Source organism: Pelecanus crispus, chromosome 2 (genome assembly GCF_030463565.1).
Source record: "Pelecanus crispus isolate bPelCri1 chromosome 2, bPelCri1.pri, whole genome shotgun sequence".
Classification (NCBI taxonomy): Eukaryota; Metazoa; Chordata; class Aves; order Pelecaniformes; family Pelecanidae; genus Pelecanus; species Pelecanus crispus.
In genome coordinates this window covers 72,750,782-72,765,918 of record NC_134644.1, presented here as the reverse complement: position 1 = coordinate 72,765,918, position 15,137 = coordinate 72,750,782, and the positions used below count along the sequence as shown (strand labels likewise).

General features: G+C 38.5%; 1 protein-coding gene across 1 annotated transcript in view; it reads left to right on the top strand.

Annotated features, from left to right (window-relative positions):
• The window catches only part of CDKAL1 (CDKAL1 threonylcarbamoyladenosine tRNA methylthiotransferase), a 432,229-nt gene that overhangs the window by 151,759 nt on the left and 265,333 nt on the right, over positions 1-15,137 (top strand). The window contains exon 8 of the mRNA XM_075704904.1: positions 8,137-8,257. Within this exon, the coding sequence (XP_075561019.1) occupies positions 8,137-8,257 (121 nt within the window). The remainder of the gene's footprint in view (positions 1-8,136; positions 8,258-15,137) is intronic.

The following is a 15,137-nucleotide window of genomic DNA, read 5'->3' as shown; positions in this document are numbered from 1 at the left end:
AATACAATTGTCTGCACCCGTATCAGTTCTGGGAGTTTAGCTTTGTAGACTGTAATTTAAACAAAATAGTAGAGCACAATGAGGAATATACAGTAATTATGGAGAAAGTACTTCTGCAAAGACAGATTCTAATTGCTTTTATAAAACATCAATAATTGTCCGGTTCAACATAAAAATCTTACCTGCTGGGACAAGAGATTTCCATTGCCATCAACTGGTTTCTGTTCTTGCACCAAAGGTTATTGCAGTTCTTGCTGCGCCTGTTCAAATGCTTTTGGGCATGCAGTGACTATTAGGTGTGTGAGATGATCCTGGATTTTAGGTGGGTTTTGTAATTATTTTTCTCAATGTAGTTATTTTATTGATTTGGTTTAGAAAACTGTTAGGACTGACTATCCCTGTTATGACTGTCGTTGTTATGACTTTATTTTGTAAGTAGTTCACAGAAACTGAATAGGAGATAAATAGTGCTGCAGAAGTAGAAAACAAACAATGGGGGGGAAACAGATTGAAAATCTTAGTAGCAAAATTGTGATTGCTCATTGTTAAATGAGCCCGTGATGTACACGGAAAAGATGACTTTTCTTCCAGACCCATATGTGCTCTTTTCCACACCTTCAATGAATGACCATCTTACAGCATCCCTGTTTTTCTGTCCTATTCACATCGGTTAGACTCAGCTGGGTTTAGCTCTGTAGGAGAATCCTCATGGCTGGTAAATGCAGAGTATCTTGTTCAAACCAGTGCAATTCAGTTATCCATAGGAAGGGTACAAATAGATGGCAAAGGAGTAGAGATGGAAGTGAAAGCTTGCTTTTGCATACAGTGATAGGTTCAGCTCAGCATTTCACTCTAAGGCTAAGTTTGTTCTCTTCAACCTGCACACCCCAAAACATTAGGCAAGTTACTTGTACTGCTGCAGCTGGCTCTGACAATCCACCCTTCAGCATTTCCCTTCCTCAGAACACAGCCTATTTCATCTGATTCAAAATTTCTTTTCCTTGAACGTTTCTGTTTGAAATCTCCCAAGGTTTTGAGCAGCATCCTTGATCCTGATCAAATGCATTTCTTCACAGAGAGGTGAGGACAGAGGGTCAGGGGAGCTCTTCCTGCAGTCGATTCTTAGTGCTGTCCTTCTGAGCTGTCATGCCAGCATTTTGAGTTTGCAGCAGATGTAAAGTTTAGTCACTTTTTCAGAAAGACAGTAACATCGCATGATCTCAGAATAAGTAGGATGAAGCTATTGAATCCTGAAAGAAAAATATAGTGCCTTAATAGGGCATTTCAAGCGCTTTTATTGTGAGAGAGGAAAGTACTGTGCCTGTGTCAAAAATGTTCTCGAATACTTATACATACATTCTTAACTTAATTCTATGAAATTTTTATATGAACAGTAATTCCTTGTTAACAGTTACCTCCTTTTCTGTTTTACTTGTTGCACTCTACTGTTTTAGTGCTTACAGATATGGTTATGATTGAAGGATACATTGGAGAAATACCAATAAAGAAGTATTGTATGTTTAATGGAGGGAAAGTGATGTATGAGTGTTAGCAACCTGGGCCACCTGCAGAGCTTTTTTCTGAAGTTTGTGAACTGCCTCACTGTAGTCAGTATCTTGTTTTTGAAATTAAATAAAATTAATTTTAAAAAGCCCCTGTCTTCACCCATGTGACACATCTTCTGAAACAGAATTGTTGTTGGATGCTGATTCCAACTGCAGGGCTTAGTAGATGTATATATTTCAAGCTAGTAACATACACGCTGTATGCTTAGTAATACCTGCACCTTCCTCTGAAGATTTTTTGAGTTCGTATAGGTGGAAGGTAATCTTTTTATCAAAGAGTTCTGAATTGCAGAGATGGGGTCAAACATACCACCTGCTATCAGCAGCCTGATGGGACTGGTTGCCTGGCCCAGGGCATGCTTTTTGCTGTGATGCTGTGACACACAGGGAAAGATCAGTAATTCTGACAGCATTAGTCTGAAGTCTTCCCTGTCTTGCAGCGGACCCGGTTCCTGCTACACCAGCTGAAGAAGGAGTTTGACTGTTGCACAACATCCCCACCTTCGCTGATCTAGAGGAGGAATAATTTGTATTAGTTGCTTGGCCAGGAGCAGGGCATGTATCTTCCAGTTAGGTTTGGCTTTTCTTTGCTCCCTGTATTTACTTGAGCCAGGAAATCCCACGGGTGACACTTGGGGATGCCTTCACTATGTAGCTGATGCGCTGCTGGCCAGCTGAGGTTGGTTTGGGTGGGAGCATTCACACAGCAAAACCCGAAACCGATTAGCGTCCTCGTTGTTTCTGCATTTGTGTGTGCCTGACAGCATGAGATTGCTCTGAGGAGCTCAGGGATTCCTTTGCAATCAGTCATGTCTGCTGTGGGACAGCTTGTTTGTGCTGCAGGGCAGGGAGAAAAGATGGGAAGAGGACCTTAGGGTCTCTTCTTGCTACACACAGGCTGCTTCCAGCAGAGGTAGACCAGGGCTCGGGCTCTGAGCCTGCCTGTCCGCTGCGAGCTCACGAGGTCTGGGTTTAAAGCACCGCCAAATTGAAGAGGTTTGGGCTCAAATATGAGCACCAGTCGAGGTTAGCTGTACAGTGTGTTAGGCTATTTGTGTTGCATCCTTATATTTCAGATACTATTTTTTCTGTTAGTCCTGCCAGAAGATCCAAAGTAACTTGTTTAGAAGGTTGTTTTTACCCAGTAGTTACGGAGTTAGAAGAACATAACTCTGGAAATAAATCCAGTATTAAAGTTTTGTAATAGCTCCTGATTTGCCTCTTCTGCCTTTACACATATTTTTTATTTGATCTTTTTGGGCTCTTTTTTCTCTTTAATATGTTCTTGACTGTTTTTGTTACTTTCATGTAAGTTTTCTAATTCTTTCATGTTTTACATTTATTTGACCCTGCTTTCAGTCTTTATCACTGATGGTTCTTTACACTTCTTCCTTTTATTTTTCTTCGGGTAAACTTACTATTTTGTTTTCTCTTCATATGGCTTTGCCTTCCTTAGTTACGCTGCTCCCATGTGCCATTTTTTCCAGTGTTAGCCGTAAGGAAAGGAAGCTCTGTATTCATTAAGAAGTGTATAATGGTAGAAGGAAATGTGTGCAAGAGTACGTGAAATAGTGCTTAATCCTTTTCCCTGAAGATGCTGGAGAAGATCAAACAGGTTGGTGAGAGACAGCTGGGGAGTATAGAACGGTCCATTGGTAGCCTTGTTGTGAGGAAAAATGTGTCTTTCAGGAAATGGTGAATGACCTCTAAGTATAATGATGTAACTGGGAAAGGGAAAGAATCAGTAACAGAACAAGCTGAAAACAATAGAAATTGTTGCTGCCAAGGCTGGGGTTTCCTGCATCTTTGAGGATTTTCTTTAAACTTATGTTTTTGAGCTGCTTGGGATATCTGCACTGGACTTTGAAGCTAATAGCTAAGAAATACTGCTCTGCATCTGGCTGGGAGCTGTGTTCCAGTGGCATGCTGTGTAGCTCCAGCGGGATGTGCAGGGATGGAGAGGGACCCTCACTGGATGCCCTCTTCCATCTTTCAAGCAGACATTATTTCCAAGCAGCTACTGAGGGGTGCCAGCCTGTGGACTTGAGCGAAGCTGACTGTTACTGAAATACAGTAGGTCTATTAATATCTGATAGATATTTGCAACGCTGACAGGCAGTTGTTAAAGTTAACTAGAGGTGACTAAGCTAGGCCACTTTCCCCTCACTTATCCTTGTATCCACCCAGCAAAATACCAGTCCAATTTGAGTCTCTTTGCTGTAATATCGTTAACATGCTTCTGTGGGTCTGGGTCACGGGGGTCTGACAGTAACCTGAGGTTCACAGCACATTTAATGTTGTTATAATCTTATGGCAAAGAAATTCCATTGCCCGTTCCCTTCATGTATTTGTATTTCAAGATCAGGCATTCTCTATCACACTCCTGAAGCACATACGTCTACTATTAAAGGTATATGCACATGCTGTTAATTTTATGTTACTTTTTTGTATCCTTTTTAACAAGTGAAAATGCCTTGGAAATATTTTCATTCTGCACACTGGTTTATCAAACTGACACATTTAAAAGCCCTTTTTTAGACTAACAATAGGATTTAATATCCTGATTAATTCATTCCAACCTCGTCCTCTCTGAACAATGCCAAGTAATGTGAATTGCGTCTACTGACTTGTATGTAAAGATGAATTTAATTTTGAACAGTCAGCTCTGAAAACTAGAGAGCTCTGATTAATTTTAAGTTGTTTCTAGCTTGATTTCATTTACACTTGCTGTGAGTGATTCTGCTCTATAAGCTTCCTCACTGGACTTGGTTAGTACTACTGTTGTATTGTAATGTGCATTAATTATCTATTAATTAGTGAAAAGCTGCTCTGAAGCATGACCTAAACCGCTAATTAACCTTTTCAGTTTAATAGAATTTTATCTGCTGGTAGACTATGTGGAAGTAGAAAAGTTATCGTTATGGAAGAAGAGGTTTATAGGACTAGAATGTTTAGGGTCTCAGATATAACCTGACTAGATCTGTTTGTCATTAAGATGTGTTTCAAAGCTTGCATCTTCCAGTGAACCATCAAAAAAGGAGTGGTTTTCGTTTGATATCTGAGATAGAGCACTCATCGTTATGGCAATAGAACTGTGATTAACTCAGTTTTCAAAAATGTTTTTGTACCAAACTTAAAAAAAGAGTAAAGAAAGAAAGAAACAAAAAAGACTTCTTTTAAGTTTGGGACACCTGTTTTGCTTAGTTAAGTTGTTATCCAACCTGTAAAGTCAGAGAGAAGGTAACTTAACCGGATAAAATGCTTTAGAAGTAAAACTTGATTGCAATGTTTTGCCCTAATCTAAGCTTTGAAAGGAGCTCATAAACGAGATTTGAAATTATGGCTTTTTCTGTTATGCTTGTTGTGGGCTTAATAATGCTCATTAGACAGTTTAAAGAAAAATGTTGCTTAGCCTTTTCCTTATTGAAGATGACTAAATATTTATTTTTAAGTTTTCTTGAAATAAGCATGGGGGAAAAAAAGATCTACAGCATGTGAAAAAGTATGATTCAGTGTTTATCAAGTTATGTTTTATTAATAGTAACAATGCTGTAAACAGATGCTTTAGTGATTACTTAAAACGAAACAAAATAGTCCTTGTATGGAGTAGGGGAAAAAGGATTTAAGGTCGCAAATACTGTAACTGGGGTTTTTTGGGTTGGGGTTTTTTTGGGTTGTTTTTTTTTTTTTAAATTGAATTAAGTGTGTCTGCGGCACACATCACTGTAGTTGGATATGCATGTGCTGCTTGCTTTCTGGAAGCATTAAACTCTCTGCTAAAACTCATCTCCCAGTACTGCTTTTTTTTTTTTTATCCTCTGATGTCTGGAGTGAAAAGTACAGGGTTGTTATCATTCCTGAGTGCCACACAGGTTTTGCAAGCCTCATATTAATTTGAACTTTAGTGTTACTCAGTATGAATATGGGAAAAACTGTGGCCATGTGTCATGTGAAAAGTAGCTGCCCATATTTGATTGCCAGGCCATAGATGTCCTGAGCTCAGGTGCAACGTTGGGGTGGGTGTTAGCGTTCAGTGGATCATGTGGGAAGTGGGCACAGAGCTGGGGTTTCTTTCCTGAATTAAGAAAGTCTCTGAAGGTAAGAGAGGCTAGGTCTTACGCTCTCTAGTGAGTTATATTTGACGTGCAAGTGTCCTAAGTTGTTTTTTTTCCCTTTTTTTTCTAATCTGTATGGTAACCTGCCTAGCATCTGAAAGACAAAGATCTGTAAGAAGGTAGTAGTAGTTACTTTTCATTAACAAGATTTTTCTAGACTACTATATGTTTATTTTTTTTCCTGTTTTCCTAACAAAACATGGATTATAAAGATGTGCCTCCTGCACAGGTCTGTCATTATCTGCATTTCCCTCCCTCCTTACTATTTTTTAGTCCTTTGACAAATTTCAAACAGATTTGTGACAGTTTTGTAGTCTAAAGGATACTCTTTTTCCAGAAGTTCCGTGAAAAAGTTTGCCTCTCTAATTAATGCTCTCAGTATGAGAAAGGGAGAGCATGAGCTAAATTCTTATTAGAGAGCAGTGATTCACATAGGTGTTCGTTGTGAGGGTGTCCATTCAGAGGACATGACACTTCACTGATTCTGCGCTCTGAGATATTACTTATTGGGGGGGGTAGGTTGTTTTTGTGGTTTGTTGGGTTTGTTTTGTTTTTTAAACTTCAGATTGGTGGTTAGACTCCAGTTCTAAATGTATGAATTTTAAATTTGGGGTAGCCTGTTGTTATGTTTCTAAGCGTGATTATTTTAAGAAAACTGTAAATCATTTCACTGTATTTTTGGCCATAAATCCAAAACCAGTTTTAGTATGGTAATGCAATTGAATATTTAAAAAATGGATAAACTGGTTTATTCCAAATAAACCACAGTATTAGGAAATATGAAAAGGAATGTTTTCTGCTTCTAGTTTGATTTTTATGCCTACCATAATGCAATCACTCTTGTTATACAAGTAAATAAAATGGTGCCATGCTTGCAACTCCTTAATGAAGCATTGGATTGGAAAATAACTGATTGTATTGTGAGACAAAGATATTGCTGTTATTGTCATGAAAAGGGAGAATTGAATAATTTAGCAAACGTTAATAGCACAAGTACCGCATTACTAAATTCACAGCAGGATGTAATGAAATTTTTCTCAAATGCCTTTTAATTCCTGTTGTTGTAATGATGTCACCTTTTTGTATTAACCATTATGATACTGGGCCAGTCCTGCTCATTGCTTCATTAGATTACATTTTTGATTGAGAATTTTCATGTATCTTAAAAACCTGAGAAAGATGACATGCTAGAAGTAGTTGTTTATTTCTGGGCTGTTGTTGCCGTATCACAGAAATAAATTCAGAGTATGAATGCCACATTATTAAAAAAATTAATTAATGATTCCTCAAAACAGGTAGTGAAGAAAGACTTTAACTGATGGATGACTTAGTTTTGTAAATAGCTGTTGGTAGTGTAAGTTAGGAGATTTGGTTGAAACTGGTTTTTAATTGATCTGAATTGGTTATGTAATTTGCTGTGCTAGATGTAGCTCAGGTAGTACTTCATAGATTCATGCTTTCCTTTCGCCCCCCGCCCTTTTCCTTTTTAGGGTAGGGTTTTTTTTCTGAAACATTTGACGGATTGTGGCTGTAGTTTCATGTACTATCAAAGAGTTTTCCAGCTTCAACGGATACATGCTTTCTGTTTTTCTTCCACTCCAAATAGTGGTTACTTTCCACCTCTTTTCAGGTATCTAGCATTAGCCTTTCCCTTGCTGTCTCTTATCTGTCTAGTCTAGGCTTTGTGGAATAAATGATACAAGTCTTAATTTTATAACTTGATTTTATTCTTCATTGTTAGATCTTTCTTCTGAATATTAGTGAACCCTGTCATTTGTGCTCCTTAAATAAAGGACTTGACATGGTATGACTGATGTACTGTTGTAGGCAGTTGGTGATAGTGTTTGTATTTTACTCTCTGAATATTACTGGCTTCAGGAAAGCAGTTGTGGCAGTTTTCTGACCTGCAGTCTCCTTGGTGTGGGAGGAATATGTGTAAATCCTGGTAGTCAGTTTAGCCATGAACATGTTATCAGGATATGCCTCACCGCACTTTCCCTCAGACTTACACAGTCATGTAACTTTGACTGAAATGTATTGGTTCTCCATATATTAAGTTAAAAAAAAATTGTTGTTTATTACCTACTAATTTCGGTTTGAATGGCATTTTGGGGAAAAATATTTTAATTCTGCCATACAACTTATTTAAATATTGCTTTGTTGATATTTGCTTGAGAATCTGAAAATGAAACTGCTTAGATCATTTTAATTGAATAAACCAGAAAATGCAAGTGTGAAAAGATAATTGGATGAAGTGATTTGTTCATTTTAACATGATTTATTTTATGTGTTAGTGTCTCTTTTTGAATGCTCCAGCTGGTAGAAATAAATTACTACATCTCATTCTCATTTTCAATCTTTGAAGTACAAACACTTCTTGTGAAGAAGAGCAAATCAAAACAAATATGATGGGACTTGTGCTTTGTATTGACTGCATTTTTGTGCTTCATTTGAAGGTCATTCTGTGAGACTGCTGGGTCAGAAAAAGGATAATGGAAAGCGTTTGGGGGGAGCACGACTGGATTTGCCAAAGATTAGGAAGAATCCACTGATAGAAATCATTTCCATCAATACAGGGTAAGAATCTTCGGAACTTATAAAACATTCAGTATTGCTGAGGAATTGAATTTATATCTTTCTGCAGGCCTGGTGTATTACTCCTAAAGCACACAGAAGGAGGTAGGATGACCACTTTTACATAATGAAAGGTTTAAAATGGTATTCTTTTTGGAAAAGAAATCACTGCTTATTTGGATACAAGACTTCTGCTGCTCCAGGTCTGCATACAATCATGCAGTCCTCTTTGTAACCTCATCTAACTCTTTCTCAAAAGGAGAAGTCTTCAGAAAATTGGAGAAGAAAAAAGCATTTAGAGGTTTTTTTCCCTGTGCTGCTTTGGTTTCTAAGGCGGCAGTTCCAGAATATTGTTAGTAACTCATTAAGATCTGTAAACGTCATTAAGATCTGTAAACACCTGATTGTTAGCCCAGGTGTATTAATGCTAAATTAGATATAGTTATTTGCTTCTTGCCCCTCTAATATGTTTGTAAAGAGTTATCATGCTTATATTTCAGCCTTTTCTTTGTTTGAATAAGCTACCTTCTACTTATCAAGTAAATCTGGATGCCCATTTCTCTATAAGACTACAAACATTTTTCTGCGCTGTATTTCTACTTTGGGGAATTCTATTTTAATCTTCCTCCCCTTGATGCTTTCCTTTTCTCAACTCCACTTGGTCCTCTCCCATTTGGTCAGTTTGCTAAAAAAAATGAGGACCCCCTGCCCCCCCAAAAAAAACCAAACCACCCCCCCCCTTCCCCCCCAGTCCTCTTCTGATTTTCCCATCTTCTCCAACTTATGTAGTAATTTCCCAGGTGGTAAAAATATAAAATGCATTGCTCTAGGCATCCCAGGTAGGTGTGAACTTACTGCCTAGAGGAAAAAAATGTGGTAAATCTTAGCTCTCTTTTTTTGAGTTTAGCGTAGCACTTTCATAAACGTTTCATAGAAGAGTTTTGCTACTATCCTCTTTCTCTCTTACTTCCTTGTCTTTAAGTAATCTGGTCTTCATAATTTGCTGTAAAACCTAGTGTGCTATTTAGGTCAGAATACCAGTTCAAGGCCTGGTGTGGTTACTTTTTCTTCCTCTGACTTATGGTAAACATATGGGTGACATTTTGTCACATTGCTGAATTATAATACCTTTTTAAACTGCAGTTTCATGCATTGATTGTTTTTGAAGTTGGATATGAGCTCTTCTGGTGCAGTTACTTTAAGTGATCTGAATTTTTTCCTTTATGGTCTTTCCTGTCAACATCTTGTTTGTGCCCATGTGATCAAAATGCTTTTCATGATTAAAAATAAGCAAAGTACTCTTTTATGTTTGGTTCTGTCTAAGTTTCAGATGGTATAAATTATTCTTTTCCATTAATATTTATCACAATCTAATGTAATAATATATTTTTCGTTGTAAATGTTGTCAAGGATGCAAACTAATTGAGCCATGGTCTTGTTTACATGTCTTTTGATTTGTAATAGTGCATTTAAGATGGTAAAAGGTACTGCTATTTCCAATACCAGGTTATTGCTAGCCTAATTGTAGAGGTTAATACAAGCAGGGTATTGTAGTGTATATACACTTGGCATTAGGTGGCTGTAAGTAAAAGAACCCTTCGAAAACCAACATTTTATATGTATTTTGAACATATGTATTTTTGTACTGGGTTTTAAGAAAATTCTTTCCCAAGTTGACCAAACTGCAGATAATTAACATTTCCCTAAGATGTTACCTTTGGAAAACCTTTTATTATTAGTTTACAAAAATTAATTACTTAGCTTAGTAGTTATTGCTGTTCTCAGGTCAATAAAATATGTATTTTATACCATAGGATAATCTAAAAAATACTAGAAACACAAAAATGTATCTATTTCATGGAGAATAAAGTCAAATATGACTTGATAAGACCAGAGTATTCTGAAAACCTCAAACAAACAAGCCAGTTATATAAGACATCTAAATTAACTCATGTCTCGTTCTATGTTATGTTGCATGTTCAAGGAATCCTGTCTCTCTTGAAATACAAGTTATTGTGTTTTCCTGTCCTTCTCTTCCCCTCCCCCCTCCCCAGTGTCTCCACCTGTGTATTGCAGGTGACTTTCTTGGTTACTACGATTTGAAAATTAAAGCATAGCTTTAGAAAGGCAGCAGTGCTCAGCAGTTTCTGAAAATAGAAAAATATAATCAGTGAAGAACAAGACACAGTATGTGTAACTTACTGTGACTTGACTGTGTTCATTTCATCAGCTTTGCCTTAGTAGTCTGGCTATGGCAATTTTTAGTACCAACACCGCATTTGAGCTGTTTTGTCTGTGTAAAGACTGGAGAAAACTTTGAAGATTAGTTTTTGGTACAGTGCTCTTTATTGAGAGGTGAGTTTGGATCAGACTGGGTGGTCTTAAAATAGTGAGAAATACTGAGTTAAAAATAGTGATTTCCTCTTTGGAAATATATTTGTCTGATGCTGTTGAGCAGGAGCAGCAGGAGCAGGGCTGCCCCTTGAGAGGGGACAAGAAGGGACCTGAGGGTGGCACCAGCAGAGGCAGCGCCTGCACCAACAGGACACCCTGTGCCATGGGGCCTGAGCACTGTGGGCAAAGCTGGGGGCTGGCAGTAGGACCCATCAGCAGTCCCAGACGTGGCAAATGATCAGCCAGGGCCTGGGTCTACCCGGGGGCTTCAGGCAGGATCAAAAGGAGATGAGCTGGAGACAGGAGTGGGGAGACGGCTACATACAACGCAGGTCCGAGGTCCGTCCTGGAGATGAGCACAGGGCCGGAGGCCGGCGTGGTATTTAAGCTGGAGGCAGGCGTGGTATTTAAGCTCAAGCCAGGACGGGGGATGCAGGCCTGAGCTTAACTGGGGCTCCTGACCCAGGGGGGGCTGGTGGAGACAGCAGCTGAGGCTGGTCAGGTCAGTCAGGACCTGGTGGTGCCCACAGGGCCGTGACAGGTGGTGGTGTATTGCCATTTATATGTGGGGTCTTAATGAACTTTTGGCCTCTTCTGTAATTCCGTGGGGGAAGAAAAGGCTTGTTGGAGCGTGTGTATCCCTCAGCCCCAAAGCACTGGAGTCTTTGACAGTTCACGCTAACTCCTTTCCCTCTCCAGTAGTATGAATACCTTTATGTATGCAGACGCCTGCCAGCTGGAGCTGTTCTTCTGAGAATTCAGTAGGACCAGTTTATTTTCAGGAGTCTTCAAACATGCTGGTTGTTAAAATATCTCTAATTCTTATACAGCTGTGTCCAAGAACGTGGGTGCAATTGAAATGCAACACTGTAGAATAAGATTTGTTTCTTAACTCAAGACGGTGTCAAATTCTCTTCAGTAATTTTGACTTGGTGCTTGATTCCTTCTTCTCTCAAACATGGAGGAGAAAAAATTTCCTGTCTTGAAGGGTTCTGTCCTTGTATAACTGTGAACTTTTTCCTTATTTGCCCATGCACAAATGCATGCCTACATATGCACAGGTGCCTCTGTGTGTGTTTTCCCCAGACTGCTGCTGTATATGAGTCTCCTCAGCTGTTCCTTTGCATGAACCAAGTCTGTCCTATCAAGGGACAAACATATGGTGTCTTCACGACAGTATGCAGTCTACAATAATAATAATTTAAAACAAACCAAAACAAAACCCCATTAGGTATGGAATATCTGTGAAGATAAGTGCTGCTTCTGTCCATTGTGAGCCAGCTCAGAGTTTTCACACAGTGGCATGTTTGTCCCTAAAAAGTTGTTGCTGTGCCCTTAGAGGGACCTGGATCTTGTTCAATGTTTGGCTTTTTTTCGGAAGTAATGGGCAGTTTTTTCTACTGCTAATTTTGGTGGCTCTGAGGTTTGCTGTTTTCTCATTTAGAAAGCCAAGCTATCTTTATCTGTTTAATTTACCATGGCAGTTAGTGGTTTCTGTCAACAGACTGCGACTCTAGAGAAAACCTTCCATCCCGGGAGCAACATGTTTCAGAGTTTCCAAGTATGTTTGCAGAGACTATGGTGAGTACCAGAACAGGGGCACAAGAGACTTACCAGACTTCTCTGACACACAAAGATACATTAGTGAATCTTAATTTTTCCATGTGCCACCATACATAAGGAATCCTTACCATCCCAGTATCCCATACAAGCTGTAGATTGACCTCTGTAAGTTTTCCCTAAGGAATAAGTGACCCTTTCTTCATGTATTTTTTTGGTTTCTCTGTTATCACTTATAAAACATTTTTCAGTATGTTTCAACTCAATTATTCAATTTTTTTCTATAGAATAGGCAGTTAATAAAAATCAGCGATTCCAGCAGAGCTTGGAACTACTTAGTCTTAGTATCTGTTAAGTTCTGCAGTGATATTAGTGGATCTGAACCTAGAAGCAGTGATTTGTTCCTGTCTTCCAAAATAATTTTCTGCTTGGAATTAAGGACACTTGGCTTAATCTCTTTCACTTTTATTTATGTCCTAAGCATGTATTGTACAGGTCATCTTACTGGAACAAGCAATGTAATAGTAGTAGAATAGCATGTTAAATGCTGTTTGGAGAAAAGGCATAAAGTTGTTCACTAATCTTCTAATGTGATTATTCCATCTGTTAGTTTGAAGTAAGATAAATGTTCTCAAATCCATTTTGCCTTACAGCTGCATTTTGGTCTAGGGAAAAATCTTCTCTCCTCATGATCTAATCTTCATTAGTACTAGTCTCGTAACCTACATAGCCACTTAGACAGCTCTTCTTAATGGGATCAAGACTTGGTCTTCCACCTTTTAATTAAGTAATTCTGTATCCTGAACTCTCTACTTTGTACCTTAGACTATTACTTACTGACGTATCTGTGTTGTTGGCATGGCCTGAGCTCCCTTATGTCCAAGATGCTACCACTCACATACATTTCAAATACGATTTTAATTGTGCTTTGCCTGGATGCCTTGGGAGGAGTGTAGTATGAGCTGAACATGAGCCTGCACTATAACTTACCGTTGGATGAGTTTGCACATAGGTTCACTGAAGTGCGTTCTGTACTGCTGATGTGGCTGGCTAGAGAAGAAACCTAAACACACATTATACAGGGGATTCAGAACCAAAAGGAACATGGCAGTGTGCATGCATGCATTAGACTACCTTCAGAGTGAAAATCTGGTGCAACTGGTGTTAAATTTGCAGTATGAATGTACCCAAAGGGCCAAGTCTCTGTCCAAGTTTTCCTGTCATTCTCCCTCATCTGAAGACACTGCATGAATCCCATGTAGTCTCATTCTCTTGTTACTTTTACAGATTCCCCTAGTAAGCTACTCAGAGGACAGGGAGATGTTTAAGATTCAGCCCAGCAAACTGAGCATCTGGGTTTGAGTGTAGTTCTGAGGCAGTATAGAACCACAGTCATACCGAGAGGACTGTGTATTCAGTGGAAGCACTGGCCACTTCTCAATCTGCACATGTGTGTATGTTTTCTTTTGGGAGAAGGGCTTTTAGAAGCATTATTAAAATGAATAGTAAATTAAAATTACCCATCCAACCAAGCCTGATAGATTATTTTGGTAGTGCTAGAGCATCTTACAGAAGATCAGCATGTTACTTTATCTCAGAAAGATTTTCACTTTGAGTCTTAAATACTAATTAAGGCATTACACTTCAAACTTGCTACTCTCAATGTTGAAGAAATGCAAGCTTTCTTCTCATGGGACAGTCCTTGCTGGCAAACTTTGTGTTGACAGTGAACATACATAGTAGTGCTTAGGACTTTCTTTAGAAGTCCTTGATGCTTCTTGCTAATTTTGTAGGGTTTTTTTTAGGCTATGCTTTGAAGTTCTGTAGTGGTGGTCATTCAGAATGTTTCTAAGCTGCTGATGGATCCAAATCTAGCAGAAGAATTAAAAAAAAATGTACTTCTCTGTATAGTACTTGGGTTTTCTATGAATCAAGTAACAAAAAATTCATCATAAAAAAAATAAGCTATAGAGTTACTGTGGTTAATCCTGATGTTCCCAGGCAACAATATTTCCCTCGCTATGAATTGTGAAATGTTGAAATTCATCATTTTCTGGTTTAAGCAGCTTTTTCAGTTTTAGGATGAATTGGGGAATATGAGGATTGAATTTTCTCCAAGAGTTGCATTTTAATTTTATATGAGGTCACATAATAGTCTTTCTATGTATTGCATTTCAGTATTTGTTTAGGACCCAGTATATAAAATATCCTGGAGTTCTGTGTCCATGAAAGTGTAGGTAATTCTGTTTGGGTTTTTTGGTGGGTTTTGTTTGTTTTGAATTATGCCAGAAAAAGAGGACATAATGCAGATGAGATGCTTTCACCTCTATAATTTTTTTTTTTAATGTGTATATCTGAAATATTTGATTTAGTTAACTTTTGTCACATTCTAAAACTTTTCAGCACTACATGATTTTCTCCTTCCTTACTTTTGGTTATTAATAACTAGGTACCTGTGAGGTGTTAGGTTACAAAAAAATGTAAAATAATGCTGATAAGAGGTCTGGAAAGTCTTTGGTGGCATGCATGGATTCATTTTGCTATAGGTAGTCTTCGTTGAATCAGCACATACTTCAGGCTGCTTTCAGTATTGAAAGCAGATCATATTCTGTCTCTTTGATTGCTGCAGTTGGTTGAGATGTCTCATGAGCAAGAAATATCAGTGGCTTTCCCCATATGGCAGTATGTAGGGAGGCAGTGGCATCATCTTGGAAATGAGGGGGTTGCAAACAGAAAGATCAGGAAGAGAAGCATGTGGCTCTGTTTGCTTCCTCTGATGGAGGGGTAATTACTGCTTTGGATTCATTTGATGCCAGTACACTGGCAGATGTGTAGAGTCCAGGTAAAACAGTATTTATTCTTTTGCCAGCATAAGATACTCCAGTGAGAGCTTGAGGATGCTACAGTTTTTGTCAGTGAAACATCTAGT